Below are 27,147 nucleotides of genomic sequence, written 5' to 3'. Positions count from 1 at the left end.
ATGCGTCTTCAAATGCTCTAAAAGTGTTTCTTGGGCGACTTTGATGAAAAATCGAAACTGAAAAAGTTAACGCCAGAAAACCGGTTTTTCTTGAACCATCCTAAGCTTATTCAGAAAAATCCCTCTAGATCAGTCAATTTAAAAGCTACATAAAAAGTGTCTTCGGCAAACTTGCTCAAAATTGATAGATCTACAACTATTCCAAAGAATGTATATAGTTATTCTTGCAAATAAAAAAGTTTGGTTCCCAATTTCTTTGAAAATATGGACCACCCTAATTTTTATGTACATTGAAAAGAGGGCCTTATATTTAGGAACAACTTTGTAGAAGACCATATTAATCTAGAAAATCATTTGAAGGCGCTGAATACATCTTTCCTCGTAAATCTGTTTCGTGGACCATTGTGCATTGGAAGTTTCGGAATTACAATTTCAAACGGATCTTCAATAAATAATTTAAATTTATTTTTTATTAAATACCCTTAGTAGTAGTAAGGATATCCATAGCCATGGCCATAGTATGGGTAGTATCCACCGTGATATCCTCCATATCCGTGATATCCACCATAGTATCCACCATAGAACTGGGGCGCAACGTGGATATGCTTGTGATAACCGAAGCCGAACGTTTCAGCCTTGTCCATATCGCCTGAGGCTTCTGGTGCTGCCATGTCCATGTTAGCTGGGGCTGCCGGCTGGTCATTTTCGTTTCCAGACAATGATTGGACCAGGGCTCGAGGATGTTGTACTGGAATGGCACTTGGTGGTACTGGCCGCACTTCTGCCAATGCTACCACCACAACAGCGAACAAGCAAACGATCTAAAAGTGGAAATATAAAATATCATAATCAATAAATATACAAAAACTGTGAATGCCATGATGCAATTATAGTATACCTTCATCATTTTGATGTTTTTTTGGTGTACTTTGAGAGAGACTAGAAAAAGGTGTGATTCTGATAACCTTACAGGTGAACAACTGATGCTCCACAGAGAAATGTTTCCTGGTTTTATATGATTCGGCTTTCTACGTTGGGACGAACAGGAAAGCCCAACAATGTGACGTATCGTACCAATGCGGTGCCGGTGCGTATGAAACTTGCGTCACGTCACAGCTAGCAGCTATGTGCGCGTTTCATCTCGATACAACATGAGGCAGGTACCACAATGCTGAGGGGCGCGAATCGGAAAAATTATAGCCGCCGTCGTTGATCCCACAGTAAATATTGATCATTCATCGGGTTTCTTGTGTTTCGGTTGTTCTAGATTGAATTGCGTCATTATAGCGGTTTTATAGGATTATCATTAACTGCTATTAACTTAGAACTTTGGAAACCGCTACTATAATTTTCGACATTAGTGTGTAGTCTTAAAAGTGCGTAGACGTCATAAATACAATCAATTTGGAACGCAATTTTTGAACTTCTTTAGTCGTTAAATAATAACATTGAGTACTACTCCCCCAAATCACGGAAAAATGTTTTTTTTTATTCGATATTTTTCAATTTCAATTTGATTTTGCTCATGCGCTGGAGATGTTTGAGAATATTTCAAGAATTTTTAGAGAAAAAAATACTCTGAGAGTAATATTCATCGTGAATCTGTGGTAGATGTCATATAATGCCAATTTTCCAAAAACCTCACCCTTCGATTTTTTACTTCTGTGGAAGGCTGACTTACAGCCTCAAACTTTGCCAAGTAGCCCAGGATGGTCAAAGGCTTCTAAATATTTTTTCTCAAATTTTTATTTTTATCGTTTTTAAAACAAGCAAAAGCATACAGCTTTCCATTTATTTTTTCAAAGTTTGAAAAAAGAAAACTATGCATAATTCATTCCCCACATCTAATTATACTTAGCGAAAGTTACTGTTACATTAGTTTACAAAATAAAACGAAAATCGTGAACTTCTGTCAACGACCAAAATTAAACGCTTATTTCAAAACCGTGCTTCAAAAAATTTTAAGTAGAACAGTTTTTGAGTTTTAGCTCAATATCGAGTTTTACATTTTTTTAAATATGGAACTGAATAAAATTCAAATATCTTGCGTTTTGTTCAACCAATTTTAAATCTTTTTCCATAAATTAAAAGCTGAATATAATACCATTCAATCATCTGAATACAGGTATTGCGTCAGATTGATGAAATTTAAGATATTGGCGAGATTTGGGGACGATCTCCTTAAATTTTAGCGAAATTTCCAAAAAATTATGAAGAAATGTATTTTTTTTAAATAAGAAAAAACAATTTAAAAAATCTTTCTCAATGTTTATTTGACATATCATATGTAGGCGAGTTACAGTAAAAAAATCAGCTCAATCGGAGCATTGGTTACAGAGAATGAGATGTATGAAGTGAGCGACTTTGCTTAAAAATAGAACAAAAATCGATTTCAAATCATCAACCTTGTATGGAAAGTCGAAAAAAAATCCGCTCTGCTGTATTTTTTCCTAAACTAGTGTTATTGGAGATTTTTTTACTATTTTACAGTTTTTACAAAAAATGATCAATCATTTCCTAGATATGAGAATTTTTAGACCGAATCGAATAACAACTAACAAGGTAAATTTTTATCTTCCTATTTTTTGTTTTTTTTTTTTTTAATTTGCTGTAACTTATGTATACTTGAATAAAAGAAAACTATTTTTGATAATCAGCTATTCCATAGAAAACCGATATACTGCAACTCCAAATATCGCGATACTTGGTGGGTTTATCGAAACTTATTTCATACGTATTTTTTTAAATTCGTCATTAGGGTGACCAATTTTATGATAAGGTGGTTCAAAAAATCAAAAGTTTTCAAAACTAAAAATTAAAAAAAAATCATAGCATTCACTAGATTTAACCGATTTTAAACTTATGTTGTTTTTATAATTGAAAGTTGTTGAATTCTAGTTTCTGGATTTTGCGATGAAGGGGACAAATTGAGTTTTTTGCAAAAAAAAAAATGCAAATATATTAGTTTTTTTAGGTTTCTATGGTCTTGGCACCGGACTGGTACCCTGGTTTAATATTTTTATCAGAAAATTCAGGAAATTTGGCGTATCATATCAAAAACTCAGAGGTATCGTTCACCGTCTAATGTCTTTGCTAATAGTGTTGTCGTGTTATTTTGTGGTAGGTTTTACATATGCTGTGTAATTTTGGGTGACCGGAACGGTGAACGATATTCAGGATTTGTAAGTATAGATTCTAAGATATTGTGCAAAACAACTTTTAAAAATAAACCCCTTCCCCAGTTCCCCAACAATTGCCGAAACGTAAGGACGAGTCGTAAACGGTCGTTCTAGAGAACTTTAGACTGCAAAGCCGAACTCCCACTCGTTATTTCCAAACAGCCGGATCCTCGAACATAAAAAAAATGAATGTACTTCGGGTTTCTTTCCACCAAACATCAGTATTGGAGCCATATTTACAGGGGATAGACAAAATAATCGGGACAGGCAATTTTTTCCCTTCTCAAAAAAAAAAAAAAAAATCAAATAGGTGTAACTTTTCGAAAAGTGCATGAAATATTCTCAAATTTTCACTGTAGGTTGATCAGTGTGTATCAGTTGTATATTAGTGGACAAAATTTGAAAAAGATCGGACTATTCTACACGAAGATACAAAGATTCTAGAAAAAAATTATAATTATCCGATAGCTAACTTTGAGCTGTTATATCTCCGGATTCAATGAACCGAATGCAATGAAATTTTGACCATTAATGACTTATATAATGAGCTTTTAAAAACTTTTGACTTAACTTAAAATTAACACGAAAAAAATTATAACGATTAGATTATTTTTCTAATAAAACACCATTTTTTCTCAAATTTCAACATCGTTTCAAAATTTAAGATACTTATTATAATTCATTTAAATTCCCTTCAATTGTCTTGAATACAGATATGTTTTGAAAGAAAGTAACAACATAGCCTGAAATTCATTGAAAATGTAATAGGATGCATATTAAAAATAGACCAATTTACTATAAAATTTATGTAATCGCTGTAACTTTTTCTCTTGTTAATAATTTAAAGTTGAGTCAAACGTTTTCCAGAGCTCATTATATAAGTCATAAATGGACAAAATTTCATTGCATACGGATCATTGAATCCGGAGATATAACAGCTCAAAGTTGGCTATCGGATTCCTGAGGAATCGAAGGAATTACAGCGGTGCTTCTAAAAAAATCCGGAAACTGCTGGAAAGCTCCTGAACAATTTCACGGGAAGGTATTCTCTAGGAGCTCGTTGAGGTATTCTCGGAGAACATCACGATGAATTTCTGAGGGACTCCTGGAGGAAGTTCCGAGGAACGCCTGGAGGAATTCTTGGGTAATTTCCGACACTTCAAAATACCATTAAGATCATTTGTATGTAAGTGGATGCACAAGTAGCACAAAGAATACTCAAAATATTATGAGATACAACAGAGGTCATCGTGAAAGAATTACATCGATAAATTAAAGAGATACAAGAGTAGAGCTTGTAGAGCTTGAAGGTCTTGATTCCAGAATAGTTTGGATGACCTAGATCACCAAGTGAATGATGCTAAGTTATCAGAATTGCACTCTGAGGCTCTAAGAGTAGCGTAGATTATATTCCGCGAGCATTCGCTACAATAAAAATACCCTAAGATTTACAGATATTGCGACCCATACTTCAAAATACATTGGGTCCATTTGTATGCCAGTGGACACCCAAATAGCAACAAATAGAGATACTCGTAATATTATGAGGTGCAACAGACACAATCGTGAAAGAATTATGCCGATAGAGTGAAGGAAAACAAGAGTAGAGCCTGTAGACATTGAAGGTCCTGATTCCAGAATAGTTTGGAAAGCCTGGAATATCCCATGAAGGTACCAAAAGCATTATAGCTGTGCACTGAGGTTCCATCAGCAGTATAGACTACATCCCACGATATTTTTTATGACTTAAGCATGATACAGTATGTAGATATCGTAACCCAAACTTCGAAGTGTATTGGAGGCCATTTGTATGTCACGGAATGTCCAACTACCACAACATCAAGTTGCTCATAGCATTACGAGGTCTAATGCACATCAACGTGACAAAATTTCTTGAATAGAATGAACACAATCAATAAAAGCTGTTGTAGATCTTGAGAAAATGAATTCCAGAGTAGTTTGGATGGCCTAGATCACCCAATTCATGTACCATGAATTTTCTAGCGGTGCTTTAGGGCTTTTTGAGTACCGTAGACTCTGTTCTGTGATCATTCATAGTGTATACAATTTGGTTTAGAATGTTGGATTTGTGCCACAAACTTCGGAATGCTTTGGAGGCCTTAGAATAGCTCTGGGATCAAAACTTCATCTGACTACGATGGGTAGTAAAACATTGCATGTCAAGGATCAGTGAAAACTATTGATGATTAGCAAAACGATGAAACTTGAGCAAAAACATGTAGAATTTATAAAAACTACAAAAAAGCTACGTATTTTCGGCTCCCAGAAAATGGGAGGAGGGTGCAAAAGGCGGAGGTACCAGGCATTTCTTAGCACAACTATTCCCCTTGACTATGAAAAAATCCGGAGTAAAATGTTTTAAAACAAAGAAGATATTGCATTTCTACCAAAAGTAGACCGTCCCGGGTGTTAACGGGTAAAGATTTAATTTGCGTCAGAATTGACTGCTTTAGTGACGCATATTTTTTAGACTGGCCACTAATGTCGAAAATTATAGTAGCGGCTTCCAAAGTTCTAAGTTAATAGCAGTTAACGATAATCCCATAAAACTGCTATAATGACGCAATTTAATCAAGAACAACTCAACCACTAGATTCCCCAATGAATGATCATACCTTTTGCGGGATCGACGACGGTTATAATTTGACCGATTCGCGCCCCTCAACATTGTGGTACCTGCCTCATGTTGTATCGTGATGAAACGCGTACATTTCTAGCCGCTAACTGTGACGTGACGCAAGTTTCATACGCATCGGCACCGCATTGGTACGATACGTCACATTATTGGGCTTTCCTGTTCGTTCCAACGTAGAAAGCCGAATCATATAAAACCAGGAGACATTTCTCCGAGGAGTATCAGTTGTTCACCTGTAAGGTTATCAGAATCACACCTTTTTCTAGTCTCTCTCAAAGTACACCAAAAAAACTTCAAAATGATGAAGGTACACTATAATTACATTATGGCATACACAGTTGTTGTATATTCATTGATTGTTGTATTTTACATTTCCACGTTTAGATCGTTTGCTTGTTCGCTGTTGTGGCAGTAGCATTGGCAGAGGTGCGGCCAGTACCACCAAGTGCCATTCCAGTGCAACATCCTCGAGCACTGGTCCAACCATTGCCTGGAAACGTTAATGACCAGCCGGCAGCTAATATGGACATGGCAGCACCAGAAGCCTCAGGCGATATGGACAAGGCTGAAACGTTCGGCTTCGGTTATCACAAGCATATCCACGTTGCACCCCAGTACTACGGTGGATACTATGGTGGATACCACGGATATGGAGGATATCACGGTGGATACTACCCATACTATGGCCATGGCTATGGATATCCTTACTACTACTAAGGGTATTTCATAAAAAATAAATTTAAATTATTTATTGAAGATCTGTTCGAAATTATAATTCCGAAACTTCCAATGTTATAAGGGGGATGTGGCACACATTTTTCCAAACATATTATTGCATGTATTTCAATATTCTTCACTACGAATTTCTTGGGGGTTCGTTTGAAAATTCCTCTAGAGCCTCATGAATTTTTTTCCGGAAATTCCTTTAGGAGGTACTTAGAAAATTTAAATAGGAGATTTTTCGGAAAATCAACGGACATCCCTCATGTATTTTTTGTAAATTACGTCATGTGTTTCTGAATTGATTTTTTTCGTGAAGCAGTTTAAAAAAATATTCTAAAAAAAACTGAAGGAAGAAACAATGCTAAATAAATTTATGAAGGAATTGCTAATACGAACTTCTGGAACAATTGTTGAGAGAATTTCTAGAGAAATTCATGCAGGGAAACATTCTTACAGGGAATACTGAAGGATTTTTTTTTTCAAGAAAAGCTTCTGGATAAACTTTGGAACATGCTGAGGAAACATCTGAAAAAAATCAGAACAACTTCTCCGACAAGCTTCTCAATTTATGAAGGAATTGCTAATACGAACTTCTGGAACAATTGTTGAGAGAATTTCTAGAGAAATTCATGCAGGGAAACATTCTTACAGGGAATACTGAAGGATTTTTTTTTTTCAAGAAAAGCTTCTGGATAAACTTTGGAACATGCTGAGGAAACATCTGAAAAAAATCAGAACAACTTCTCCGACGAGCTTCTCAAGGTTTGATGTTCTGTCTTCAAGTAAATATGTATCTCTTAAAGAATATTAATAAATCCACTATCCAATCAGTGATGGTTCTACACAAAAACACTTGAATAAATTTGTGTAGGAATCATTGAAGAGATAAATGGTGGCATTTGATGAAACTAATAAAATATGTGAAGAAATCCTGCAGAAATTTCGCGTACATAAAGGGCGAACACGATGAAATTGCCACACAGAAAATATTGTATAACTTTTGATTGCGTTCGTCAAAATAGCTAATTTTTTGACCATGAATAGTATATTATGTGTAGCTAATGCCATAAAATTTTCATTAAAATCGGTTGAGTATTGGCGCATATATTGTTGATATCATAAAATGAGATTTTAGAAAATTTGTGCACCCATTTCAAAAAATTACTAAGGCTATAACTTTTTTGTTACCTTATCAAAACGTTTGAAAATTTCACTCGATATTCTTAACATAGTATCAATTAAGTGGTAAAAATTTGATCGAAATCGGTTCAGTACTTTTTCTAGTAAATATCCAAAGCTCAAATCGCTTCAAGGTAAATTTTAGGTACTTTTTGACCATTTTTAGTTCCGCGTGCACTATTTTGACTGTAGAACTGGTAACACTGTCCCGATTTTTATAAATCTTTGACAGTATAAAATTGTTGTGTTAAACTGTTTACAGTGAAAATTTCAGCCATTTTTGTTGAGTACTTTCAAAGTAAGAGCAGTTTGAATTTCACTATACCAAAAACCACATCTGCATATTGTGACATAGTGCGACATATATGGCTATAACTTTTTGGCGGTATGATTAAATTGAATGAAATTTTGACAAACTACTTCTACATACATACTTTACGCAAATAAAAATTTTCATTGAAATCGGTTCAGTATTTTTGGCGCCAGCGTTGAAACGGCAAAAAAGTGATATTTTCCAAAATGTTTGTTTGCACAAGATTCTCAAGTAGCAGTTTCCTTGTTTCAACGATATCTCCGCCAATACTCAACCGATTTTAATGAAAACTTTATGGTATTAGCTACACATAATATACTATTCATGTTCAAAAAATTAGCTATTTTGGCGAACGCAATCAAAAGTTATACAATATTTTTCTGTGTGGCAATTTCATCGTGTTCGCCCTTTATTGGAAGATCTCCTAATAAATTTTGAAATCTTGAAAGAAATTTGTGATAAAATTTTCATTTTAAAGTTTGGATATTTTTTTTCGCAGAACTCAGATTGTTTTACGTGTACACTTCAAACCTGATAATATTGATTGAAAAAAAAAATATGAACCTCCTGGAGTAACTGTTGGGTAAACTTCCAAAACCGGAAGTGTAATTCCCAAAAAAAAAGTGGAAGGATTTTTTGCATCTCCTGGGGAATATTTAAAAAATTGTATTTTAACAAGCTTCATCGAAATTTATTTCGGAATTAGTTGGAACCTGAAATACGCTCTCGATCAAAAGCTAGGGGTCACCCCCTCAAAACACATGTCATTTTTTAGGTCCATATCTCCATCAATTTACGTCCGATTTCAAAACTCTAGGTCTCATTCGAAAGATAATAAGTCAAAGTAACTTTGAACATGATTAAGGTGAAACTTTTACAAATATATTTCTAGTTCTAGTTCAAAGTTGCCAAATTTTCTAAAAATATAATATAAATTTACGGCAGTGTTGCTGGAAATTGGGTTGACTGAATTTTAAGATGAGATCGGTAATATAACCTATTTTCTATTAGATTTCAACTGCTTTTTACCGCACTAAGCTAAATAATCTAGGAAAAAAAGTTATTGAGTAAATTAACTGTTGATGTCATCGACCAAACGTTTGGGGTTACCCCTCAATATGATGAAAAATCTAGGGGTCGCTGTCGTAAAACATGGAAAAGTGATTTGATTGTTCTTTCGTCATCTATAGGTAAATTTTAACTATTTTTGGCTCACTTCAAGGAAAATTAACTAAATTTACGTTTGACGTCTTTAATTTAACGTATTCAACTATTTTTATGTATAAAAATGATATGTAAAGTTAGCACATTTCAAAAAATGAGGCAATTTTGCGTTAAGTTTTAATGGGTAAATTTTAACAAATATGTGTGGCTCAATGTCTATGCATTAAGTATCATTCATTATGTTTCAAATAAGCCAAGAAGAATAAAAATTGAATGAAAGGTGACAAAGTTATCAACATATCACTTTTCTATGTTTTACGGGTTCTGTCACATTCGCCCGAAAACCATTCACCCGAATTCCAAATGCCCGAATGACAAACACCCGAATGTAACAAACGCCCGAAAGTCATTCGCCCGAAAAGACCATTCGCCCGAAAAGACCATTCGCCCGAAATACCATTCGCCCGAAAAGACCATTTTCCCGAAAGACCATTCGCCCGAAAACCATAATAATCTAGAACACTTTTCTGAAATCAGTTTAGGCGTCGTCCACGCGTATGGCTGAACGCCATTATCAACTAAAAGTTGCTGCAACCATTTTCATCAGAGGTTTTTGCTTTCTTTGAACACAGTCTGATTTAAGACTACATAATACTGTTACAAACATTTTCGGCAATATAGCTGTGGAAACATTGATTGGAATTGTCCCTTCTTTTGTTAATAGGCTTTTCTTTCTAGTTTCACCTTCAAGGAAATTAAATTCAATTTTATGTCATATGTTACCAGAAACTTGCCCTTCTTGCAATCGTGGGCTGTTCTTTGAAGTTATTCTGTTATGGGGAACCTTGACGTTTTACGTTTTTACAACTTCTGGATTCTAAACATGATTTCAAAAGAACAGCTTGCTCAAATAAGAATGCTGAATTAGCTCACACGTTCTAATTTTTATCGATTATTGTTCGTTTTAACTTAAAAGTGTTGACTACTCTGTGCTGAAGTATTGTCTTTATCCTTTCGATCAGCAATACTGTTACAATTAATGCCCTAATATGTAATATTTTCACAAGCAATTAGGCCTTCTTCAAAACATGGGCCGTTCTTTCAAACTAAGCTGATATGATTATTATTGGCACTAGTCCAGCTGTTCTTGCGATTGGTCGGATACTAAGTACACCATGGGCCTGTCCTTAAAATTTCATCATGGCAAACCAAAAAAAAAAAAAACGTGTCCTAAGAAATTGCATGGAATTGGCGCATGACTTTCGGGTAAATGGTCTTTCGGGCGAATGATCTTTTCGGGTGAATGGTTATTCGGGCGAATGGTCCATTCGGGCGAATGGTCTATTCGGGCGATTGGTCTATTCGGGCGATTGGAATTCGGGCGTTTGTCATTCGGGCGTTTGTCATTCGGGCGAATGTGACAGAATCGTTTTACGATAGTGACCCCAAACTTTTGGTCAATGACATCAAGAGTTAATTTACTTAATAACTTTTTTTCAAGATTTTTAGCTTACTTGTAAATAATCATGAATAGTTGAATACTTGCCGGTATACTGGAAATACTTACTAGGGAAATTTCAAAAGAAGTTCCGTTAATTTATTCAGCCGTTCCTGAAATTTCCAATAGAATGTGCTGGGAACTATTCTGTAGGTTTGTACAATCTGCCATAAGAATTTCAAATACATTTTTTTTGGTTTTTGGCGCAAAATTCCACCAATATTGTAGAAATACGATTGCAATTGCAATTTTCTACCTGTCAGTTTGTTCAGAACAAACCAAATTGGCTAAGAGGTAATTCAACAAACTTTTCTTATACAAACTCAAGTTTGATTTGAAAAATTGTTCCTGGGAATTAAACATTATGGAGAATTTGGATTTCAGCTCAGTTTTATGTAGATTATGAATATGTACATAGTTCTCTCAATTCGCTTCAAAACCCCAGTCCCCTTTATTCAAGTTTGTTTTCTTGATTTGTTCTTGTAATGTCAAGAATAGGCAAAATGTTTGGGATAGACAACTTTTTTTTCTCTCACAAAAAAAATCTACATGCTGTAACTTTTCATAGAGTGCATCAACAATTCTCAAATTTTGACTGTTTATCAACCTATTATATGTGCATCATTGGTACAAATTTGAGCTCGATTGTTTAAAACACAATTATTTAAACAACTAATTTTTAAACTGTCATATTTTGGAGACCAGTGAACCGAATTGAATAAGATTTTGAGTGATTATCAACAATATATCAATGCTTGAAAATTCTTCAAAACATAGGCACTTTTTAAACGTTGAAAAAAGTTGATGATTTGACATTTTCACCTATATAGTGGAAAATGAGTCAAACTTACAATACCGCCCAGAAATACTAAATGTGTTCTTCCTTTAATCTTAATCGGCTCTAATATATCTTATAGTAGATATCTTAAGAACAGAAATAGAAAATCTTTGAATATCAAAAAAAAAATTTAATGCCATGTAGATGTGAAGAAATTACATTTTTTCGAGAAATTTCCAAAAAATGTCAATCCATCATAATTTTTTTCAACGTTTGAAAAGTACATATGTTTTAAAGAATTTTCAAGCATTAGTATATTGTTGATAAGCGTTAAAAATTTCATTCAATTCGGTACACTGGTCTCCCAGATATGACAGTTAAAAAAATATTTTTCTATAAAATAGTGTTTTACGAAAACGGTTCTAGCTTCGCCAAAGATTAACCAATCGAACTCAAGTTTGTACTAATGATGCACATATAATATGTTGACAAACAGTCAAAATTTGAGAATTTTTGATGCACTCTTTTAAAAGTTACAGTATGTTGAACTTTTTTTGTGGGAGAAAAAAAAATTGCCAATCCCAAACATTTTGGCCATTCCCTGTATATAGTTGAACAGGGGCAATTCATATTTTCAACAATTTCCTAATCTGGGTTGAGACAATTCCCACTTATCAACGATACCCCGTTATTATTCTTGTATATTTTTTGTTCATGCCAACACAAAAAGGCTGAGTCAAAGATCGAGCCAGTTGTAATACTGCAGATGTACGGTCAGTTGCAACAGCAGGGTGTCCAACTGACCGTACCGACAGGCAATCAATTTGAGAATAGAACGATCAACCACGCCTTCGTTTTTGCATGATGCTGTTGAGAAAAATAAAGAGCTTGTGATTTCAACATTCTTCCCCGCCAGCTAGCAACCAGTACTCCTTAGGGTAATGGCTCCATTTCCACATAATGGTTCCACTTTCCATATTTGACCGGTCCGGGAAATCCCCAGTACAGGCGTAGGTTTGCACTTGAAATTTGCGTCAACCACGACAGGAATGTGAACTGCGCTGCGCGGTGATGCCGCATGACATTCCACGCCGAGCAGCATCGAATAAGAAGATTAGTAATCGTTATTTATTTTGATTATTAGTGAACTAATTCGAATGATTCAGCTAACAGATGGTCGTTTCAGCTCTTACCGATTCTCATAATTTTGGATAAAAATCAATATACAACAAAAGATGACAAGACCTACAAAAAAATAAAAAGAGTAATCTATTTTTTTACGTACGAATTGAAAAAAATAGAGTGCTGAGCCTCGATTTAAAGCCTGCGCACTTTAGAATCGGTACACTTTCAACCGGCTGCCACTCAAAAACGGTGTCACTTGGAAAAAAGTGTTATTGGAAGCAATTGAAGCTTATCTATTGTAGTTTGTAGGAAAAACATAAAATTTGCTGTTTTTATATTTTTAGATGAACTATTGATCTGAATTCGTAAATAGTGCCTGTTTTTTTTGCACACATTGAGCGAAAACCAATAATTGTCAGATTCAGGATTTGTGTAGGAATATATAATTACCAAACCCACCAATTATGCAGTATAGAATAGTTGTTGATATTATGATTGTTGGTTAAGGGAGGTAAAATATTCCATGAATATTTTAAAATTTCCAATATAGCTATGGTAAGTCTTTGAAGGGCTTTATGGAAAATCAAAAGCTTGCATAGATATTTAAGTTCAAAAAAATTTTTTTCGCATAAGCTTTAGTTCGGCGAATACGCATACGGGAAGGATACTATACGAATAGTATTGGTATACAAGATACCAATGATTTGATGCAGAATAACATAAATAATCATGACTCGAAAGCTGTACGGACTATTGCTGACGAAATTCATTGGATGTGTTTTGATGGCTTAAAATATCTAACGACTTTTTTTAAATAAAACTGAATCTACTCAGAAGTTTTTTATTTGTGATCATAGAATCACATCTAGTTCCATAATCTATATGGTTTTCAATGTTTTATCCATGACTCTATCCTATTTTAGGCTTATTATGAGGAGTTAGCCTTATAACTGTTAATTTCCGACTACTGTGAGGGAAAACTGCTAATAATTCCAAAAATAATCCAGGTTTCGATATGAATTAAGTTGGGCCACTTGAGTTGGGGAATTGTAGATCCAAAAAACGATCCCAGGAAATATTTTTTCATAAAAAAATAGTTTGAGTAAAATTATGTTTTGAATATAGCATGAATGGACAATAAGGCTATAAGTTTATTATGGTCTTGTGAACCATATTTGTCAAGAGTTTGATGTCGTAACCTGTTTTGAGCATATCTTTGATGAATATAATTTTGTTTCTTGTGGAAATATCAGCCCGTAAGCTGTGAAATTTGCAAATGTTGACGATCATTGGTTTGTGCAGAATAAAATGGCATGAATTTCACAATCAGGTCAAAATTTTATCTTGAAGAAACAAAAACTGATTTTTTCATATTTTTCCTACAAAATACAATAAATAAGCTTCATTTGCTTCTTACAACATTTTTTTTCTAGGTTAAACCGATTTTGATCTGCAGCCGGTTGAAATTGTACCGATTCTAAAGTGCGCAGGCTTTACAAGTGCCGAGATTTGCACAGCCAAGAAACCAGTTAAAGGATTTCATGAGATCTCAGCCTCTAAATACCGAGAATCCATGTAACACGCCTCGTTACTACCTTGTAGGATGAGTCTCGGTTAAATTCAAAAACCCGAGATCTGCACAGCCAACTCGGTTAAAAAAGCTACGATATGTTTTATTATTTATCTGCAGAAAGCTGACATCCAGCCTCAAAATCTGCCAAGTAAACCAGGATGGCCAAATGCTTCTAACATTTTTTTCTCGATTTTTATAAAGGCCAAAAGGGAACATTTTTTGGATTTTTTATACCAAAAGTAGATTTTACGTACCAGTTTCAATGAAAAATCCATTTATTATGTTTTCCTACACCTAAGCATACAGTGTATCAAACAATTGTCCGTACAGCAATTTTTGGGCCAAAATATTTTTTTCATTCAAATGTTTATAACTTTTTTATACGTCAATCAAAAACGCTGAAATTTTGACCAAATATAAACCATATATTGAAGCTCCATTGATAAAATTTTGAGCGAGATCGAATAAGTTTTCTGAAAGTTATAGAGCTTTTAGTAAAACTTATAAGATTTTTGAACACATTTTTAAAACATTATATCTCAATATGTACTCGATGAAACTTTTTAATTTTTTTTTTGTGTTACAGCTTATACCTAAGGCTTTCATATGCAGCTTCGTTTGAGGTTTTATATTCACTACAAAAAATATGAAAAATGTGCTTATGTAGTAGACGATATTTGAAAAATTACCATATTTTGCACATATAATCTGCCAAACATTTTCCACCAATAAAAGTGCATTAACTGAACGAAAAATGCTTTAAAACTGTGTTTAAAAATCTTATAAGTTTTACCAAAAGTTCAATGACTTTCAGAAAACTTTTTCGATCTCGCTCAAAATTTCACCAATGGAGCATTAATATATGATTCATGATTGGTCAACATTTCAGCGTTTTTGATTGACGTATAAAAAAGTTATAAACATTTGGATGAAACAGTATTTTGACCAAAAATTTGCTGTACGGACAATTGTTTGATACACTGTACTTATTACTTAGGTTACAGCGGAATAAAAAAAAACAAATTGGACCTCTGTGAATGTTCTTCGAGACGGTATAAAAATTCACATACTTAAGAAATTATTGTTATTTTTATAAAAAACTGTAAAACAGTGAAAAAAATCTCGAATGACATTTTACAAGATCCAATTTGTTTTATTTTTTTATTTTTTGAATTCGCTGTAATTATGCAAAGGTTTTGGTTTTTCACTGGAACTGATTCGTAGAATCTAGTTTTGGTATAAAATATCCAAACATTTTTTCCTTTTGCTTGTTTTGAAAATCGATGAAAAATAAAAATTCTAGAAAAAAATAGTTAAAAGCATTTGACCAACCTGAGCTACTGGTAAATTTTGAGGTTAGAAGTCAGCTATATACAGAAAAAAAAATACATAAATACGAAGAGTAAGGATTTTGGAAAATTTAAATTTCGTACATTTACATATGACATATAACATAGATCCGCGATGGATATAACGTTTTTTTTTTATTTTTCTCTAAAAGTCTCTCAAATATCCTCAAACATATTCGAAAACATCATTTCAATCCAACAAACCGTTTTTTATTTATAATTTTTCGAATAAGTAAATTAGGTATTTTTCAAACGCCTTTTCAAAAGTTAGGTGAGGAAAAATGGTTATGTGATGTGATGATGCAAACTAAATGATTCACGAAACCTAGCGCATGTACAAAATTTCATTGAAATTGAAAAATATGGTGTCAAAAATGACATTTTTGTACGTGTTGGGCCGGAAATGGCAAAAAATAAAAGTTGATATTTTGATGTTGTGAACAATTTGAAGCACCCTTATTCTACAATACAGTCATTCCATAGAAAATCGATATAGTGGGTTTAGTTTTAGTTTAGTTTTTATTTTTTAACAAAAAATTAGAAAGAGGGAAAATCCCTTTTGAGTGATTTACACTCATTGCACAATTATGGGTCACTCAGGGAACAATCATTTCATAATATGAATCGTTTTTCATACAAAAATATAACTTTCTTTATTTTTATTTTATATTCTCTTCGTTGAAACTCTTTTTTATTGTTTTATATAAAAATCTGCTTGTAACATTCACTTTAGGCGGTGAAAATTACTAAAATGTTGGTGAACAATGAAAACCACAATAATGGGTCAAAATTAGCTGTGTAACAATTATGGGTCAATTTGTTGCCTATTATGGGTCACTCGAGAGGAATCGGCTCAACAATAATGTTTTGTCTATTTTTTCAATGAATGATCACTTATTCTCGATAGAACAACTATGGTAGAATCTAAAACTGGTCTCAAACCTCTTAACGAAGCGTGTTTTTACTATTTGGAATCAATTTTTAAAAATTGGGACAAAATTTTCAACACCATAACCGATAAACGCCTAAAAGTATGCAATTTCTATGTACGCAGAACTGTCAATATAATGCTGTACAAAAAGTGACCCATAATTGTGTGATTTACAGTGTTCCTTGGCATGATGAGTCACTTATATTTTACCTGAAATGAGCTTTAATTAGCTGCAGTCACATGAATTTCTACATTAAGAACGTAAATTATACCTTTGTTCTGGTGGCGATACCATTTTGCACTTGAAAATCATTAAAGCTCGCTTTTACAGAGCTTACGAGAGCAGCGCACGCACTTTCCGATATTCACAATCGAAGCGTTACTTTGACAGATGGTTTTGCGCCGAATAAAAAATATTGAAAATATGTATATTTTGACGTATAAGCCCGTGTGTGATACATACAGGGGATGGCCAAAATGTTTGGGATAGGCAACTTTTTTTCTCTCACAAAAAAGTTCAGCATGCTATAACTTTTCATAGAGCGCATCAAAAAATCTCAAATTTTGACTATTTGTCAACCTATTATATGTGCATCATTGGTACAAATTTGGGCTTGATTGATTAATATTTCGCAAAGCTAGAACCGTTCGGGTAAAACACCTTTTTTTAGACAACGCATTTTTGAGCTGTCATATCTCGGAAACCAGTACACCGAATTGAATGAAATTTTGAACGTACACTAACAATATGTAAATGCTTCACAAACTATTAAAACATAGATACTTTTTAAACGTTGAAAATAGTTATCATGGATTGACACTTTTTGGACTTTTGTCGAAAAAATGTATTATTTTTACATTAATGTGAATAAATTTTAGTGTTGATATCCAAAGATTTTCCACTTCTGTTCTCAAATTATCTCTTATCAGATATATTAGAGCCTATTTAGATTGAAGGAAGAATACATTTAATAATTTTTGTGTGGTATTTTAAATTTTACTTATTTTCCTCTATATGGGTAAAAATTTCAAACCGAAATAACTTAATTCGCCGTGAGAAAATAATACATTTTATAACGTCGTATTGAGTATCAATATATTGTTGATAAACGTTAAAATATTCATTCAATTTGGTTCACTGGTTTCCGAGTTACGACAGCTCAAAAATGAGTTGTCTAAAAAATAGTGTTTTACGCGAACGGTTCTAACTTCGCGAAAAATTAATCAATCGAGCCCAAATTTGTACCAATGATGCACATATAATAGGTTGACAAACAGTCAAAATTTGAGATTTTTTGATGCACTCTATAAAAAGTTACAGCATGTTGAATTTTTTTGTGGGAGAAAAAAAGTTGCCTATCCCAAACATTTTGGCCATCCCCTGTATAGTGACACAAAACAAATCAAGTTGTGAACGAAAAATGAGAACGGCTAACAAAAGCTTGTAAGTAGTATTTATCTATTAAAGTGAAAAGTGACTAATAATTGTGTGTGACCCATAATTGTGCAATGAGTGTACTTTTTCTCTTTATGAACGATATAGTGGGTCTTCGAATATCGTGAGACTTGTTGGGATTGTGGTTCATCGAAAACAATTAGACTCGTATTTTTTATTTCGTCATTAGGGTGACCAATGTTGAGTTAGGATGGTCCAAAAATCGTTGTTATTGAAAACCAATTATTTTTAAAAAAATCATAACTTTTGAGACAGTTAGCCGATTTTAAGTTTTTTCTTATTGGAAAGAAATTGAATTGTAGTTTTCAGGAAAAGTACGTTAAAAAGACAAAATATGTTTTGAGATATTTTTCTTTGTACTACAATATAAATTGCTTAGATATTAGGCACTAAATTACCGTCGATAACATGAAAAATCGCATTTTTTCCACCTTGTCAGTCTCTTGGCAAGCGAGGGGTCCGTCAATTTAACTTAACCAAAGTGGTTCTTATGATTTTTTTTTATCATATTCTTGCGAGTAATCTAGGAAAACAGCAAATCCCAAACTTTATGTGAATGACGGCAAGAATTCATTTACCAACTTCAGTTTAATACTTTATTTATGTCATCAGCAAATGTTAGGCTAAAGATTTGGTCTTATACGATTAAATTTGTCATGTTTTCACAAAAAGGTTTTTCTGTTGAAATATTTTGTGTTGAAAATTTTGAGAAATACTTATTCTTTCTAAATACATTCATAAAACAATGTTGTATTTCAAATTTCGAATAAATAATTTATTTTATTTACACAAGTATATGATCTATCTAATAGTAGTAAGGGTATCCATAGTGATGTCCATAGTAAGGATAGTATCCACCATAGCATCCCCCATAGTATCGTGGCGCAACGTAGTAATGCTTATGATATCCGAAGCCAAACGTTTCAGCCTTATCCATATCGCCGGAGGATCCATCTGGTGTCTGCACATCGGAATTTACCGGTACTGCTGGTTTATCGTTTCCATTTCCTGGCACTACTGGCTGTACCAGGGCACGAGGATGCTGCAGTGGAATGGCACTTGGTGGTGGAACTGGCCTCACATCAGCCAATGCCACTGCAAGAACAGCAAACAAGCAAACGATCTGTGAAAATAGGGATTGTATAATGAGAACTGGTTATAATGATTCGTATAATTCAATTGTGTCATACCTTCAACATTTTGAACTGAGGGAGGATCTTTTAGAAGAAGGTGTGATTCCAACAATGATGGTGGCACGTAACTGATGCTTCTCAAAGAAATGCTTCCATTTTTATATGATACCACTTTCTTCCTTTGAGCGATGAGTGTCCAAAGCGTTTGAAATTTGCGTCACGCCGCATGACACTAGACTGTACGCGATGCTCTGCACTGTAATATATTTTAGGAAGACGCAAATAACATGGATCAACAGGATTGCCAACGAATTTGTGATGGTTCGTGTCGTAGTACGTCTGATGAGATAATAATTCATCTTATATTGCGTCAGTATTGTAGCGGTGTTAGACAAAATCCTTTGGTTTAAGTCCACTAGTTAGTAAATTGATGCTTTGTTTTACACTTCGACGTCTTCGTTATAATCTTCACGCAAACAAGTTGATCCGAAAAAGGTCGTTTGTGTTGGATTCGTAGTTTTAAAGTTCTAAAGCTACATAAAAACTATTTACATTTATATTTTTGTATGTTTAAATGCTATTTTTTTGCATTTTTTACGGAGTTATTCAAAACATGATTGGCGTCGATATCAGCGATAACAATTTAATTTTTACTTCTGATTCTTAACTTCTTAGAAAAAATAAGTAGAAGGTTTCATTTTTTATTGACAAGTTCCAAGTAATAGTGAAAATTTAGGGTCATGCAAAAATTCGTTCAATTGTCAATAATATTCTAATATATTGCTTATTTTTGTCTCAGCTGGCACCTGCTCACAAGGTCATTCTCAAGTCTCTGACATACAATAACCTGTTGTGTCGTCTTTCCAATGCATGAATCATTATCTGTGTATAAACAAACCGAAATCAATTAATCGAATTAATATCTGGCTGATCAGGTTAAATGTGATAATTTAATAACTTCACACCTTGCATCAAAGAGCGTGCGAAAAATGTGGTAGCAAAATTTCTGGAATTCCACCTGGTTCGATTGACGTATTGACTGAAAATGAGTAATGGTCAACCACGTTTGACGATGAATCATTCACCAGATATTTAAGTTGCACAATGCCTACATAAAATTAACGTAATTTGATTAATCGTGTTGTATTTCAATAGAATCAGATACATTTTTTTTTTACGTTCATCATTGACTGATAAATCCTTTTGCCTTTCTCGTACACCAAAAAGTAGGAGACATAGTGTATTTTTTCCTTTTTTTCTTGGTATGTTCCTAATTTTTCTATGAAAATACAATTAAACATCTTTTGCAAGCTTATGTGAATTAAAACAGCTTTGAATTTTTATCAAAGTTTTCGGAAAAGTTTCAAACGTTTCTATCTTTAGTAGCAAGAACAAGCCAAGCCGCATTGTTCTTCCAAAATACGTCATGTTTAATCTACTGTAACATTGGTAATTATCCAAGCAATTATCAATATTTTTGGCTAAAAATTTTGCTACTGCGTCATCAGGGTCAAAATTTTAAAATAATAGAAATTATATATTTTGAGTTTTGTTAACCTTTGTGAAAAAAGTCACTTTTGACCATTCTATTTTCTAAATTACTTATTTTAGTAAAAGAAAATAAGAGGCATCAAGAAAATTTCACTGCAGCGTCAAAATATATACAAAATGATGTGGTCAAAATTTGTTTACAATAAAATTTTTATAGTAAAGGGTGATACGGTCAAAATTTGGCCACACAATTTGTTTCATAACTTGAGACTGAGTACACCAAAACAACTGATTTTTGGACCAGTATTGGTACATTATATGTAGCTTGTACCATAAAATTTTCATCAAAATCGGTTTAGTATTTGCGGAGATATTGTGAATCCTGAAAACTGAAATTTTAAAATTTTGTACAAAGTGGATTAAAAAATAAGAACACATTTTTACTCTTTTTTTTATAGAGCCAGAAATACTGAACCAATTTCAATGAAAATTTTTCTGTGTGTAAAGTATACATATCAAAATGTTATGTAAAAATTTAATTCAATTTGATTCAGCCGTTACAAAGTTATATTTGTTTAGGTGGTCAAATTTTGTCAAATTTTGTCGAGTCAAGTCAAATTTTGGTCACACAATTTTTTTCATAACTTTAGATTGCGTACACCAAAACAGCTGATTTTTGGATCAGTAATGGTACATTATATGTAGCTTGTACCATAAAATTTTCATCAAAATCGGTCTAGTATTTGCGGAGATATTGTTGAACCCTGAGATCCGCAATTTTAAAATTTTGTGCAAAGAGGATTCATACATTTTTACTGTTTTATTTATAGAGCCAGAGATACTTAACCGATTTCAATGAAAATTTTTCTGTATGTGTAGTATGCATATCAAAATGTTGTGTAAAAATTTCATTCAATTTGATCCAGCCGTTACAAAGTTATATTTGCTTAAGTGGCACCCGGTCAGTTTTTTTCATATTCAAACTGCTACAACTTTGAAAGTATTCATACAAAATGGCTCAAAATTTTACTAAGAACGTATTTTCATAATATTACTATACTGTAAAATTTTGATAAAAATCGGAGCAGTATTGGTAGTTCTATAATCAAAATTGTGCTTTATTGACCTTAAATTTCCGAAAATTTACTATGGAGCGCCTTTGTACAAAATTTTAAAAAGGTAGGTCAATGGTTTTGTCTATATATCAACCAATACTCAATCGATTTTGATGAAAATTTTATGGTATAAGCTACATATAATGTAGCATTACTGGTCCAAAATTCAGCTGTTTTGGTGTACGCAGTCTAAAGTTATGAAAAAAATTGTGTGACCAAATTTTGACCGTATCACCCTTTAGCCAAAAGAAATTCATTTGAAAATGTCTCAAACAATTCTCTTGGAAACTTCTCCTCTCAGTACTCGAGAAATTTATTCGGTCATTCTTTAGGACAAATTTTTGGCATTTTTTCGCAATTTAAAAAAAAATCATTTAGAATTTCTTCGGCAAGTGTATACGATGTATTTGTTTTCATGGATGTGTTTGACAAGTACCTGCGAAAAATGTTTAGGATATTGTTACATTTCTAAATTGTTGTGAATATTTTGTCAGTTTATTTTATATGTTACTATGGTTTGTACATCTGTCCATAAATTTTAAAGGGCATTTGTAGCGCTGCAGTCATTTCGGGCAGCGATCCAGTACAAAACACGCAAGCCGTCCCCTACTAACACGAACATAAAACGGCAGACGGTCTTGTGCTGTTGCCCGAATCTAGATGCAAAAGGCGAACTGCCAAACAAAATACAATTCTAGAATGACTGATGGACCAAGAACAATTATAAAACCTCGTCATCCTGAGTTTGGACTTCGTTACCCATATGACTGGGCATAATTTATGTTATGCGTTGCATGTTGTGTTTTGTGCATTTGTAATGTTCCATTTTATTTTTGTATCAGCACACAAACGGGCCCAACACGGGAACTAAAAATCAGCATTTGTAAGCTTCTGTTAATAGTTGTTAATAATGTGTCATCCAACGTGGGACACGATGCATTTGTAGTGTTCCGCAAAACTTTATTCGTTATATTGGCGCCCAACGATATACCCTAGCATTTGTAGGGTTCCATGTTGTATATTCGTTATATTGGCGCCCAACGTGAGGCCCGATATGGAAAATAAAATGAGCAATTGTTGTTGTAATATTGCGCCAATAATGGTGGTGTCCATTATGCCCCTAATCCCCCTACAGTAGCCAAAATTTGTTAATTATACAAACTACTTGTCTTTTCACTAACATATACATGTTTGTAACGCATTACGCGTAACACACTATGTGTTACGTGTAGAATGTCATAAATAACTAGCCAAACACACGAAAATTTATAAAAATATGTCATACAATATTGATTGTTTATTAAAACTTAGATCTAAACATTACTGGAACGAATTGACCTCGGCTTTTTTCTGCACCGGTATTTCAGCATGGTCAATATGGAGTGAAAACTGCAGGCACCCTTCAACTTTCACGATGTGGCCCAAACCACTAGATGAAAACATTTCAAATTTTGACCACAACATTGCCTATATGTTAAGACGCTACAGTGAAATTTTCATGAATCAACTTAAATTTATCACTAAAATACGGATTTTGGAAAAAAGTATGTCAAAAAATGTTTTTTTTCATATAAGTTATCATAACTCAAAATATAATACTCCTAACAATTTGAAATTTTGACCATACATTATCACTGTATTAATGATGAAGTGGTAAAGTTTTCAGCCAAAAATTTTCATAATTGCCAAAGTTACAGCATATTGAACATGACGGATTTTAGGAGAAAAAATCAGCTCGGCTTTTTTTCTATTACTAGTAAACCGATTTGTCTGAAATTATAGCAGCCAACATAGAATTACGTGATGTTTTTTATACCAAAAACATTCTGTTTACTATTTCAAAAGTTACAGATATACGGTGTGACAAAACAATAACACCAGATTTGTATGATGGTTATTTTTTAGTAAATTCAATAAAAAGTGTCCCCAAGTTTAAATGGAATCCTTAATTTTAGATCGTATTATTTTGTCGTTTCGTATATCTGTAACTTTTGATGTAGTGAATAGATTCGATTCAATTAAATACAAATCGAAATTCATGTAACTCCAACAGCTATTAACCCGGCCGGCTAAAATAGAGAACAGCTCTCCTACTGCATTCGGCCGACAACAAGCATCGTATAGGAAACTTCAACCCACAGAACTTGTACGCAAATTCATTCGGATTTCTGACTAGAATCAAATGGACGGTTTATATTAGAATATCATAGTGACGATAAGAGTAGTGACCCGCCATACTAAACTTCCCATTTTTTCTGACAAAAATAGTTAGTAATGTCGTAAATGTTATGTAAAATTGTTTATTTTGATCATTGTTTATTGTGAAATTGTAGATAACACTAATTTACAGCATTTTTGAACTCGGTAAGCTGATGATCGTTTTTGGTGTAGAATCATGCCCTGAGTTCGAAAACGCGAAGGAAAAAAATTACAGTAAAGCGGAAATTTTTTCGACTTTCTATTAAATTTTTGTTCTATTATTAAGGTGAAACATCAAGAAATCCCATTGCAATTTTTTATACTTTAGAGACACAAATCTGACGAACAAAGCATCGAGCCAAGCAGCACTTGCTTTTCCTGGCTTTGCTCACTTCCAAAAAGAGGCAACTTTTACAAATCGAGAGCATTTGTTTACAATTTTTCAAAATTGATGCTCTTCAAAACGTGAGTAGGGAAGTCGGCCATTGTGGCAGTCATGTTTGTATTCTCTGAAGTTTCTCCTTAAGCAAAGTCGCTCACTTCATACATCTCATTCTCCGTAACCAATGCTCCAATTGAGCTCATTTTTTTACTGTATTTCGCCTACATATGATATGTCAAATAAACATTGAGAAAAAAATTTTAAATTGTATTTTTTTCATTGAAAAAAAAATACATTTCTTCATATACTTTTGGAAATTTTGCTAAAATTTAAGAAGATCGTCCCCAAATCTCGCCAATATCTTGAATTTCATCAATTTGACGCAAAACCTACATTCAGACGATCGAATGGTATCATATTCAGCTTTTAATTTATGGAAAAAGATTTAAAATTGTAAAAAAAAACGCAAGATATTTGAATTTTAGTAAATTACATATTTTAAAAAGTTGTAAAACTCGACATCACTAGTTTACAAAATAAAACTAAAGTCATGAACTTCTGTCGACGACCAAAATTTTTGAAGCATAGTTTAGTGCTAATTTCGAAACCGTGCTTCAAAAAATTTAAAGTAGAATAGTTTTTGAGTTTTTACTCAATATCGAGTTTTACAACTTTTTAAAATATGGAATTTAATAAAAATCAAATATCTTCCGTTTTGTTCAACCAATCTTAAATCTTTTTCCATAAAATAAAAGCTGAATATAATACCATTCGATAATCTGAATGCAGGTTTTGCGTCAGTTTGATGAAATTCGAGATATTGACGAGTTTTGGGGACGATCTCCTTAAATTTTAGCAAAATTTTCCAAAAATATTTGAAGAAATGTATTTTTTTTCGATAAGAAAAATACAATTTAAAAATTCTTTCTCAGCGTTTATTTCACATATCATATGTAGGCAAGTTACAGTAAAAAATTCAGCTCAATCGGAGCATTGATTACGGAGAATGAGATGTGTGAAGTGAGCGACTTTGCTTAAAAATAGAACAAAAATCGATTTCAAATCAACAACCTTGTATGGAAAGTCAAAAAAAATTCCGCTCTACTGTAATTTTTTTCCTTAGCGTTTTCGAACTCAGGGCATGATTCTACACTAAAAACGATCATCAGCTTACCGAGTTCAAAAATGCTGTAAACTAGTGTATCGAGCTAAAACTCAAAAACTGTTCTACTTAAAATTTTTTGAAGCACGATTTCGAAATCAGCGCTAAATTATGATTCAAATATTTTGGTCGTTGACAGAAGTTCACGACTTTCGTTTTATTTTGTCAACTAGTGTAATTAATGAAGTCCGTCCCAAATTTGACAATTTTCTATGTGCAATTCATACCACCAGACGAAAAACGATATTTCTGTAAGTTGTGTTCACACTTGTAGATTTCCCTGTATAACTCTAGCATGTACTATGTCTAATTTATTCAATATAACCCTTGAGAAAGATGGCACAGACCATTCACACTGGTCCACGAACCATATTTACGAGGAAAGATGCATTCAACGTCTTCAAATGAGTTTTTGGGCAAATATGGTCTTCTAATAAGGCCATCTTTTCAATATACATGAAAATTTGGGTGGTCCATATTTTCAAAGAAATTGGTAACCAAACTTTTTTATTTGCAAGAATAACTGTATACATTCTTCGAAAAAGTTGTAGATCTATCAATTTTGAGCAAGTTTGCCGAAGACACTATTTATGTAGCTTTAAAATTGACCGATCTAGAGGTATTTTTCTGAATAAGCTTAGGGTGGTTCAAGAAAACCCGGTTTTCTGGCGTTAACTTTTTCAGTTTCGATTTTTCATCAAAGTCGCTCAAGAAACACTTGTAGAGCATTTGAGGACGCGTCGTTTCGTGCGCTGAGATGGTCGTTATCTCTTTTGGTTCAAAAGTTATAGGCATTTTTCTTAAAAAAATCATAGTTTTTCAAAAAGGTGTTTTTTCATAGTTCGAAACGGTTCTTTGCGCCATTTTGTGCCAAAAGCAGTTTAGACGAGTTCAAAGTTGCCCTATAAACATCAGTTATTTGTAAATTAAATATGTATTTTCGAATTCTAAACAACTTTGTAGAAGAAATCTTGTAAAAAAGTTATGATGGAATATATGATTTCAAGGGGTCATGTACAGACAACGCAATATATCGCGTAAAGTATGATATAAACCATTATGACGTGTTTGACATAGTTGTTGAAAATTGCACAACTTTGCCGGAGACATCAATCGTCTAGATAATAACATTAATAACATTAATGAGAGCGACTCAAGATAGGCACGTTGACCATCCACAAGACAAACGGAAAGATAGTCAAATTGCGCCATTGCCGATACGCGATATATTACCAATTTCTTTGAAAATATGGACCACCCAAATTTTCATGTATATTGAAAAGAGGGCCTTATTAGAAGACCATATTTGCCCAAAAACTCATTTGAAGACGTTGAATGCATCTTTCCTCGTAAATATGGTTCGTGGACCAGTGTGAATGGTCTGTGCCATCTTTCTCAAGGGTTATATTGAATAAATTAGACATAGTACATGCTAGAGTTATACAGGGAAATCTACAAGTGTGAACACAACTTACAGAAATATCGTTTTTCGTCTGGTGGTATGAATTGCACATAGAAAATTGTCAAATTTGGGACGGACTTCATTAATTACACTAGTTGACAAAATAAAACGAAAGTCGTGAACTTCTGTCAACGACCAAAATATTTGAATCATAATTTAGCGCTGATTTCGAAATCGTGCTTCAAAAAATTTTAAGTAGAACAGTTTTTGAGTTTTAGCTCGATACACTAGTTTACAGCATTTTTGAACTCGGTAAGCTGATGATCGTTTTTAGTGTAG

General features: G+C 33.3%; 3 protein-coding genes across 3 annotated transcripts; 1 reads left to right on the top strand and 2 right to left on the bottom strand.

The window, feature by feature from the left end:
- Positions 1 to 443: 443 nt before the first annotated feature.
- On the bottom strand, positions 444 to 1,032 carry LOC109424181 (uncharacterized). The gene is made up of 2 exons (XM_019699274.3): positions 899 to 1,032; positions 444 to 821 (listed from the first exon to the last, which is right to left on the bottom strand). The coding sequence occupies exons 1-2, from the start codon at positions 905 to 907 to the stop codon at positions 483 to 485; spliced, it is 348 nt and encodes a 115-aa protein (XP_019554819.2). The 5' UTR covers positions 908 to 1,032; the 3' UTR covers positions 444 to 482.
- Positions 1,033 to 6,133: 5,101 nt separating this feature from the next.
- Positions 6,134 to 6,652, top strand: LOC109430779 (uncharacterized). Its single transcript, XM_019706848.3, has 2 exons — positions 6,134 to 6,142; positions 6,220 to 6,652. The coding sequence occupies exons 1-2, from the start codon at positions 6,134 to 6,136 to the stop codon at positions 6,550 to 6,552; spliced, it is 342 nt and encodes a 113-aa protein (XP_019562393.2). The 3' UTR covers positions 6,553 to 6,652.
- A 12,072-nt stretch (positions 6,653 to 18,724) lies between these two features.
- On the bottom strand, positions 18,725 to 19,297 carry LOC109424138 (uncharacterized). Its single transcript, XM_019699230.3, has 2 exons — positions 19,115 to 19,297; positions 18,725 to 19,047 (listed from the first exon to the last, which is right to left on the bottom strand). The coding sequence occupies exons 1-2, from the start codon at positions 19,121 to 19,123 to the stop codon at positions 18,730 to 18,732; spliced, it is 327 nt and encodes a 108-aa protein (XP_019554775.3). The 5' UTR covers positions 19,124 to 19,297; the 3' UTR covers positions 18,725 to 18,729.
- Positions 19,298 to 27,147: the final 7,850 nt, after the last annotated feature.

Source organism: Aedes albopictus, chromosome 2, assembly GCF_035046485.1.
Source record: "Aedes albopictus strain Foshan chromosome 2, AalbF5, whole genome shotgun sequence".
Classification (NCBI taxonomy): Eukaryota; Metazoa; Arthropoda; class Insecta; order Diptera; family Culicidae; genus Aedes; species Aedes albopictus.
Note: the sequence above shows the minus strand (reverse complement) of the source record. Positions and strands in the feature narration are given on the sequence as shown.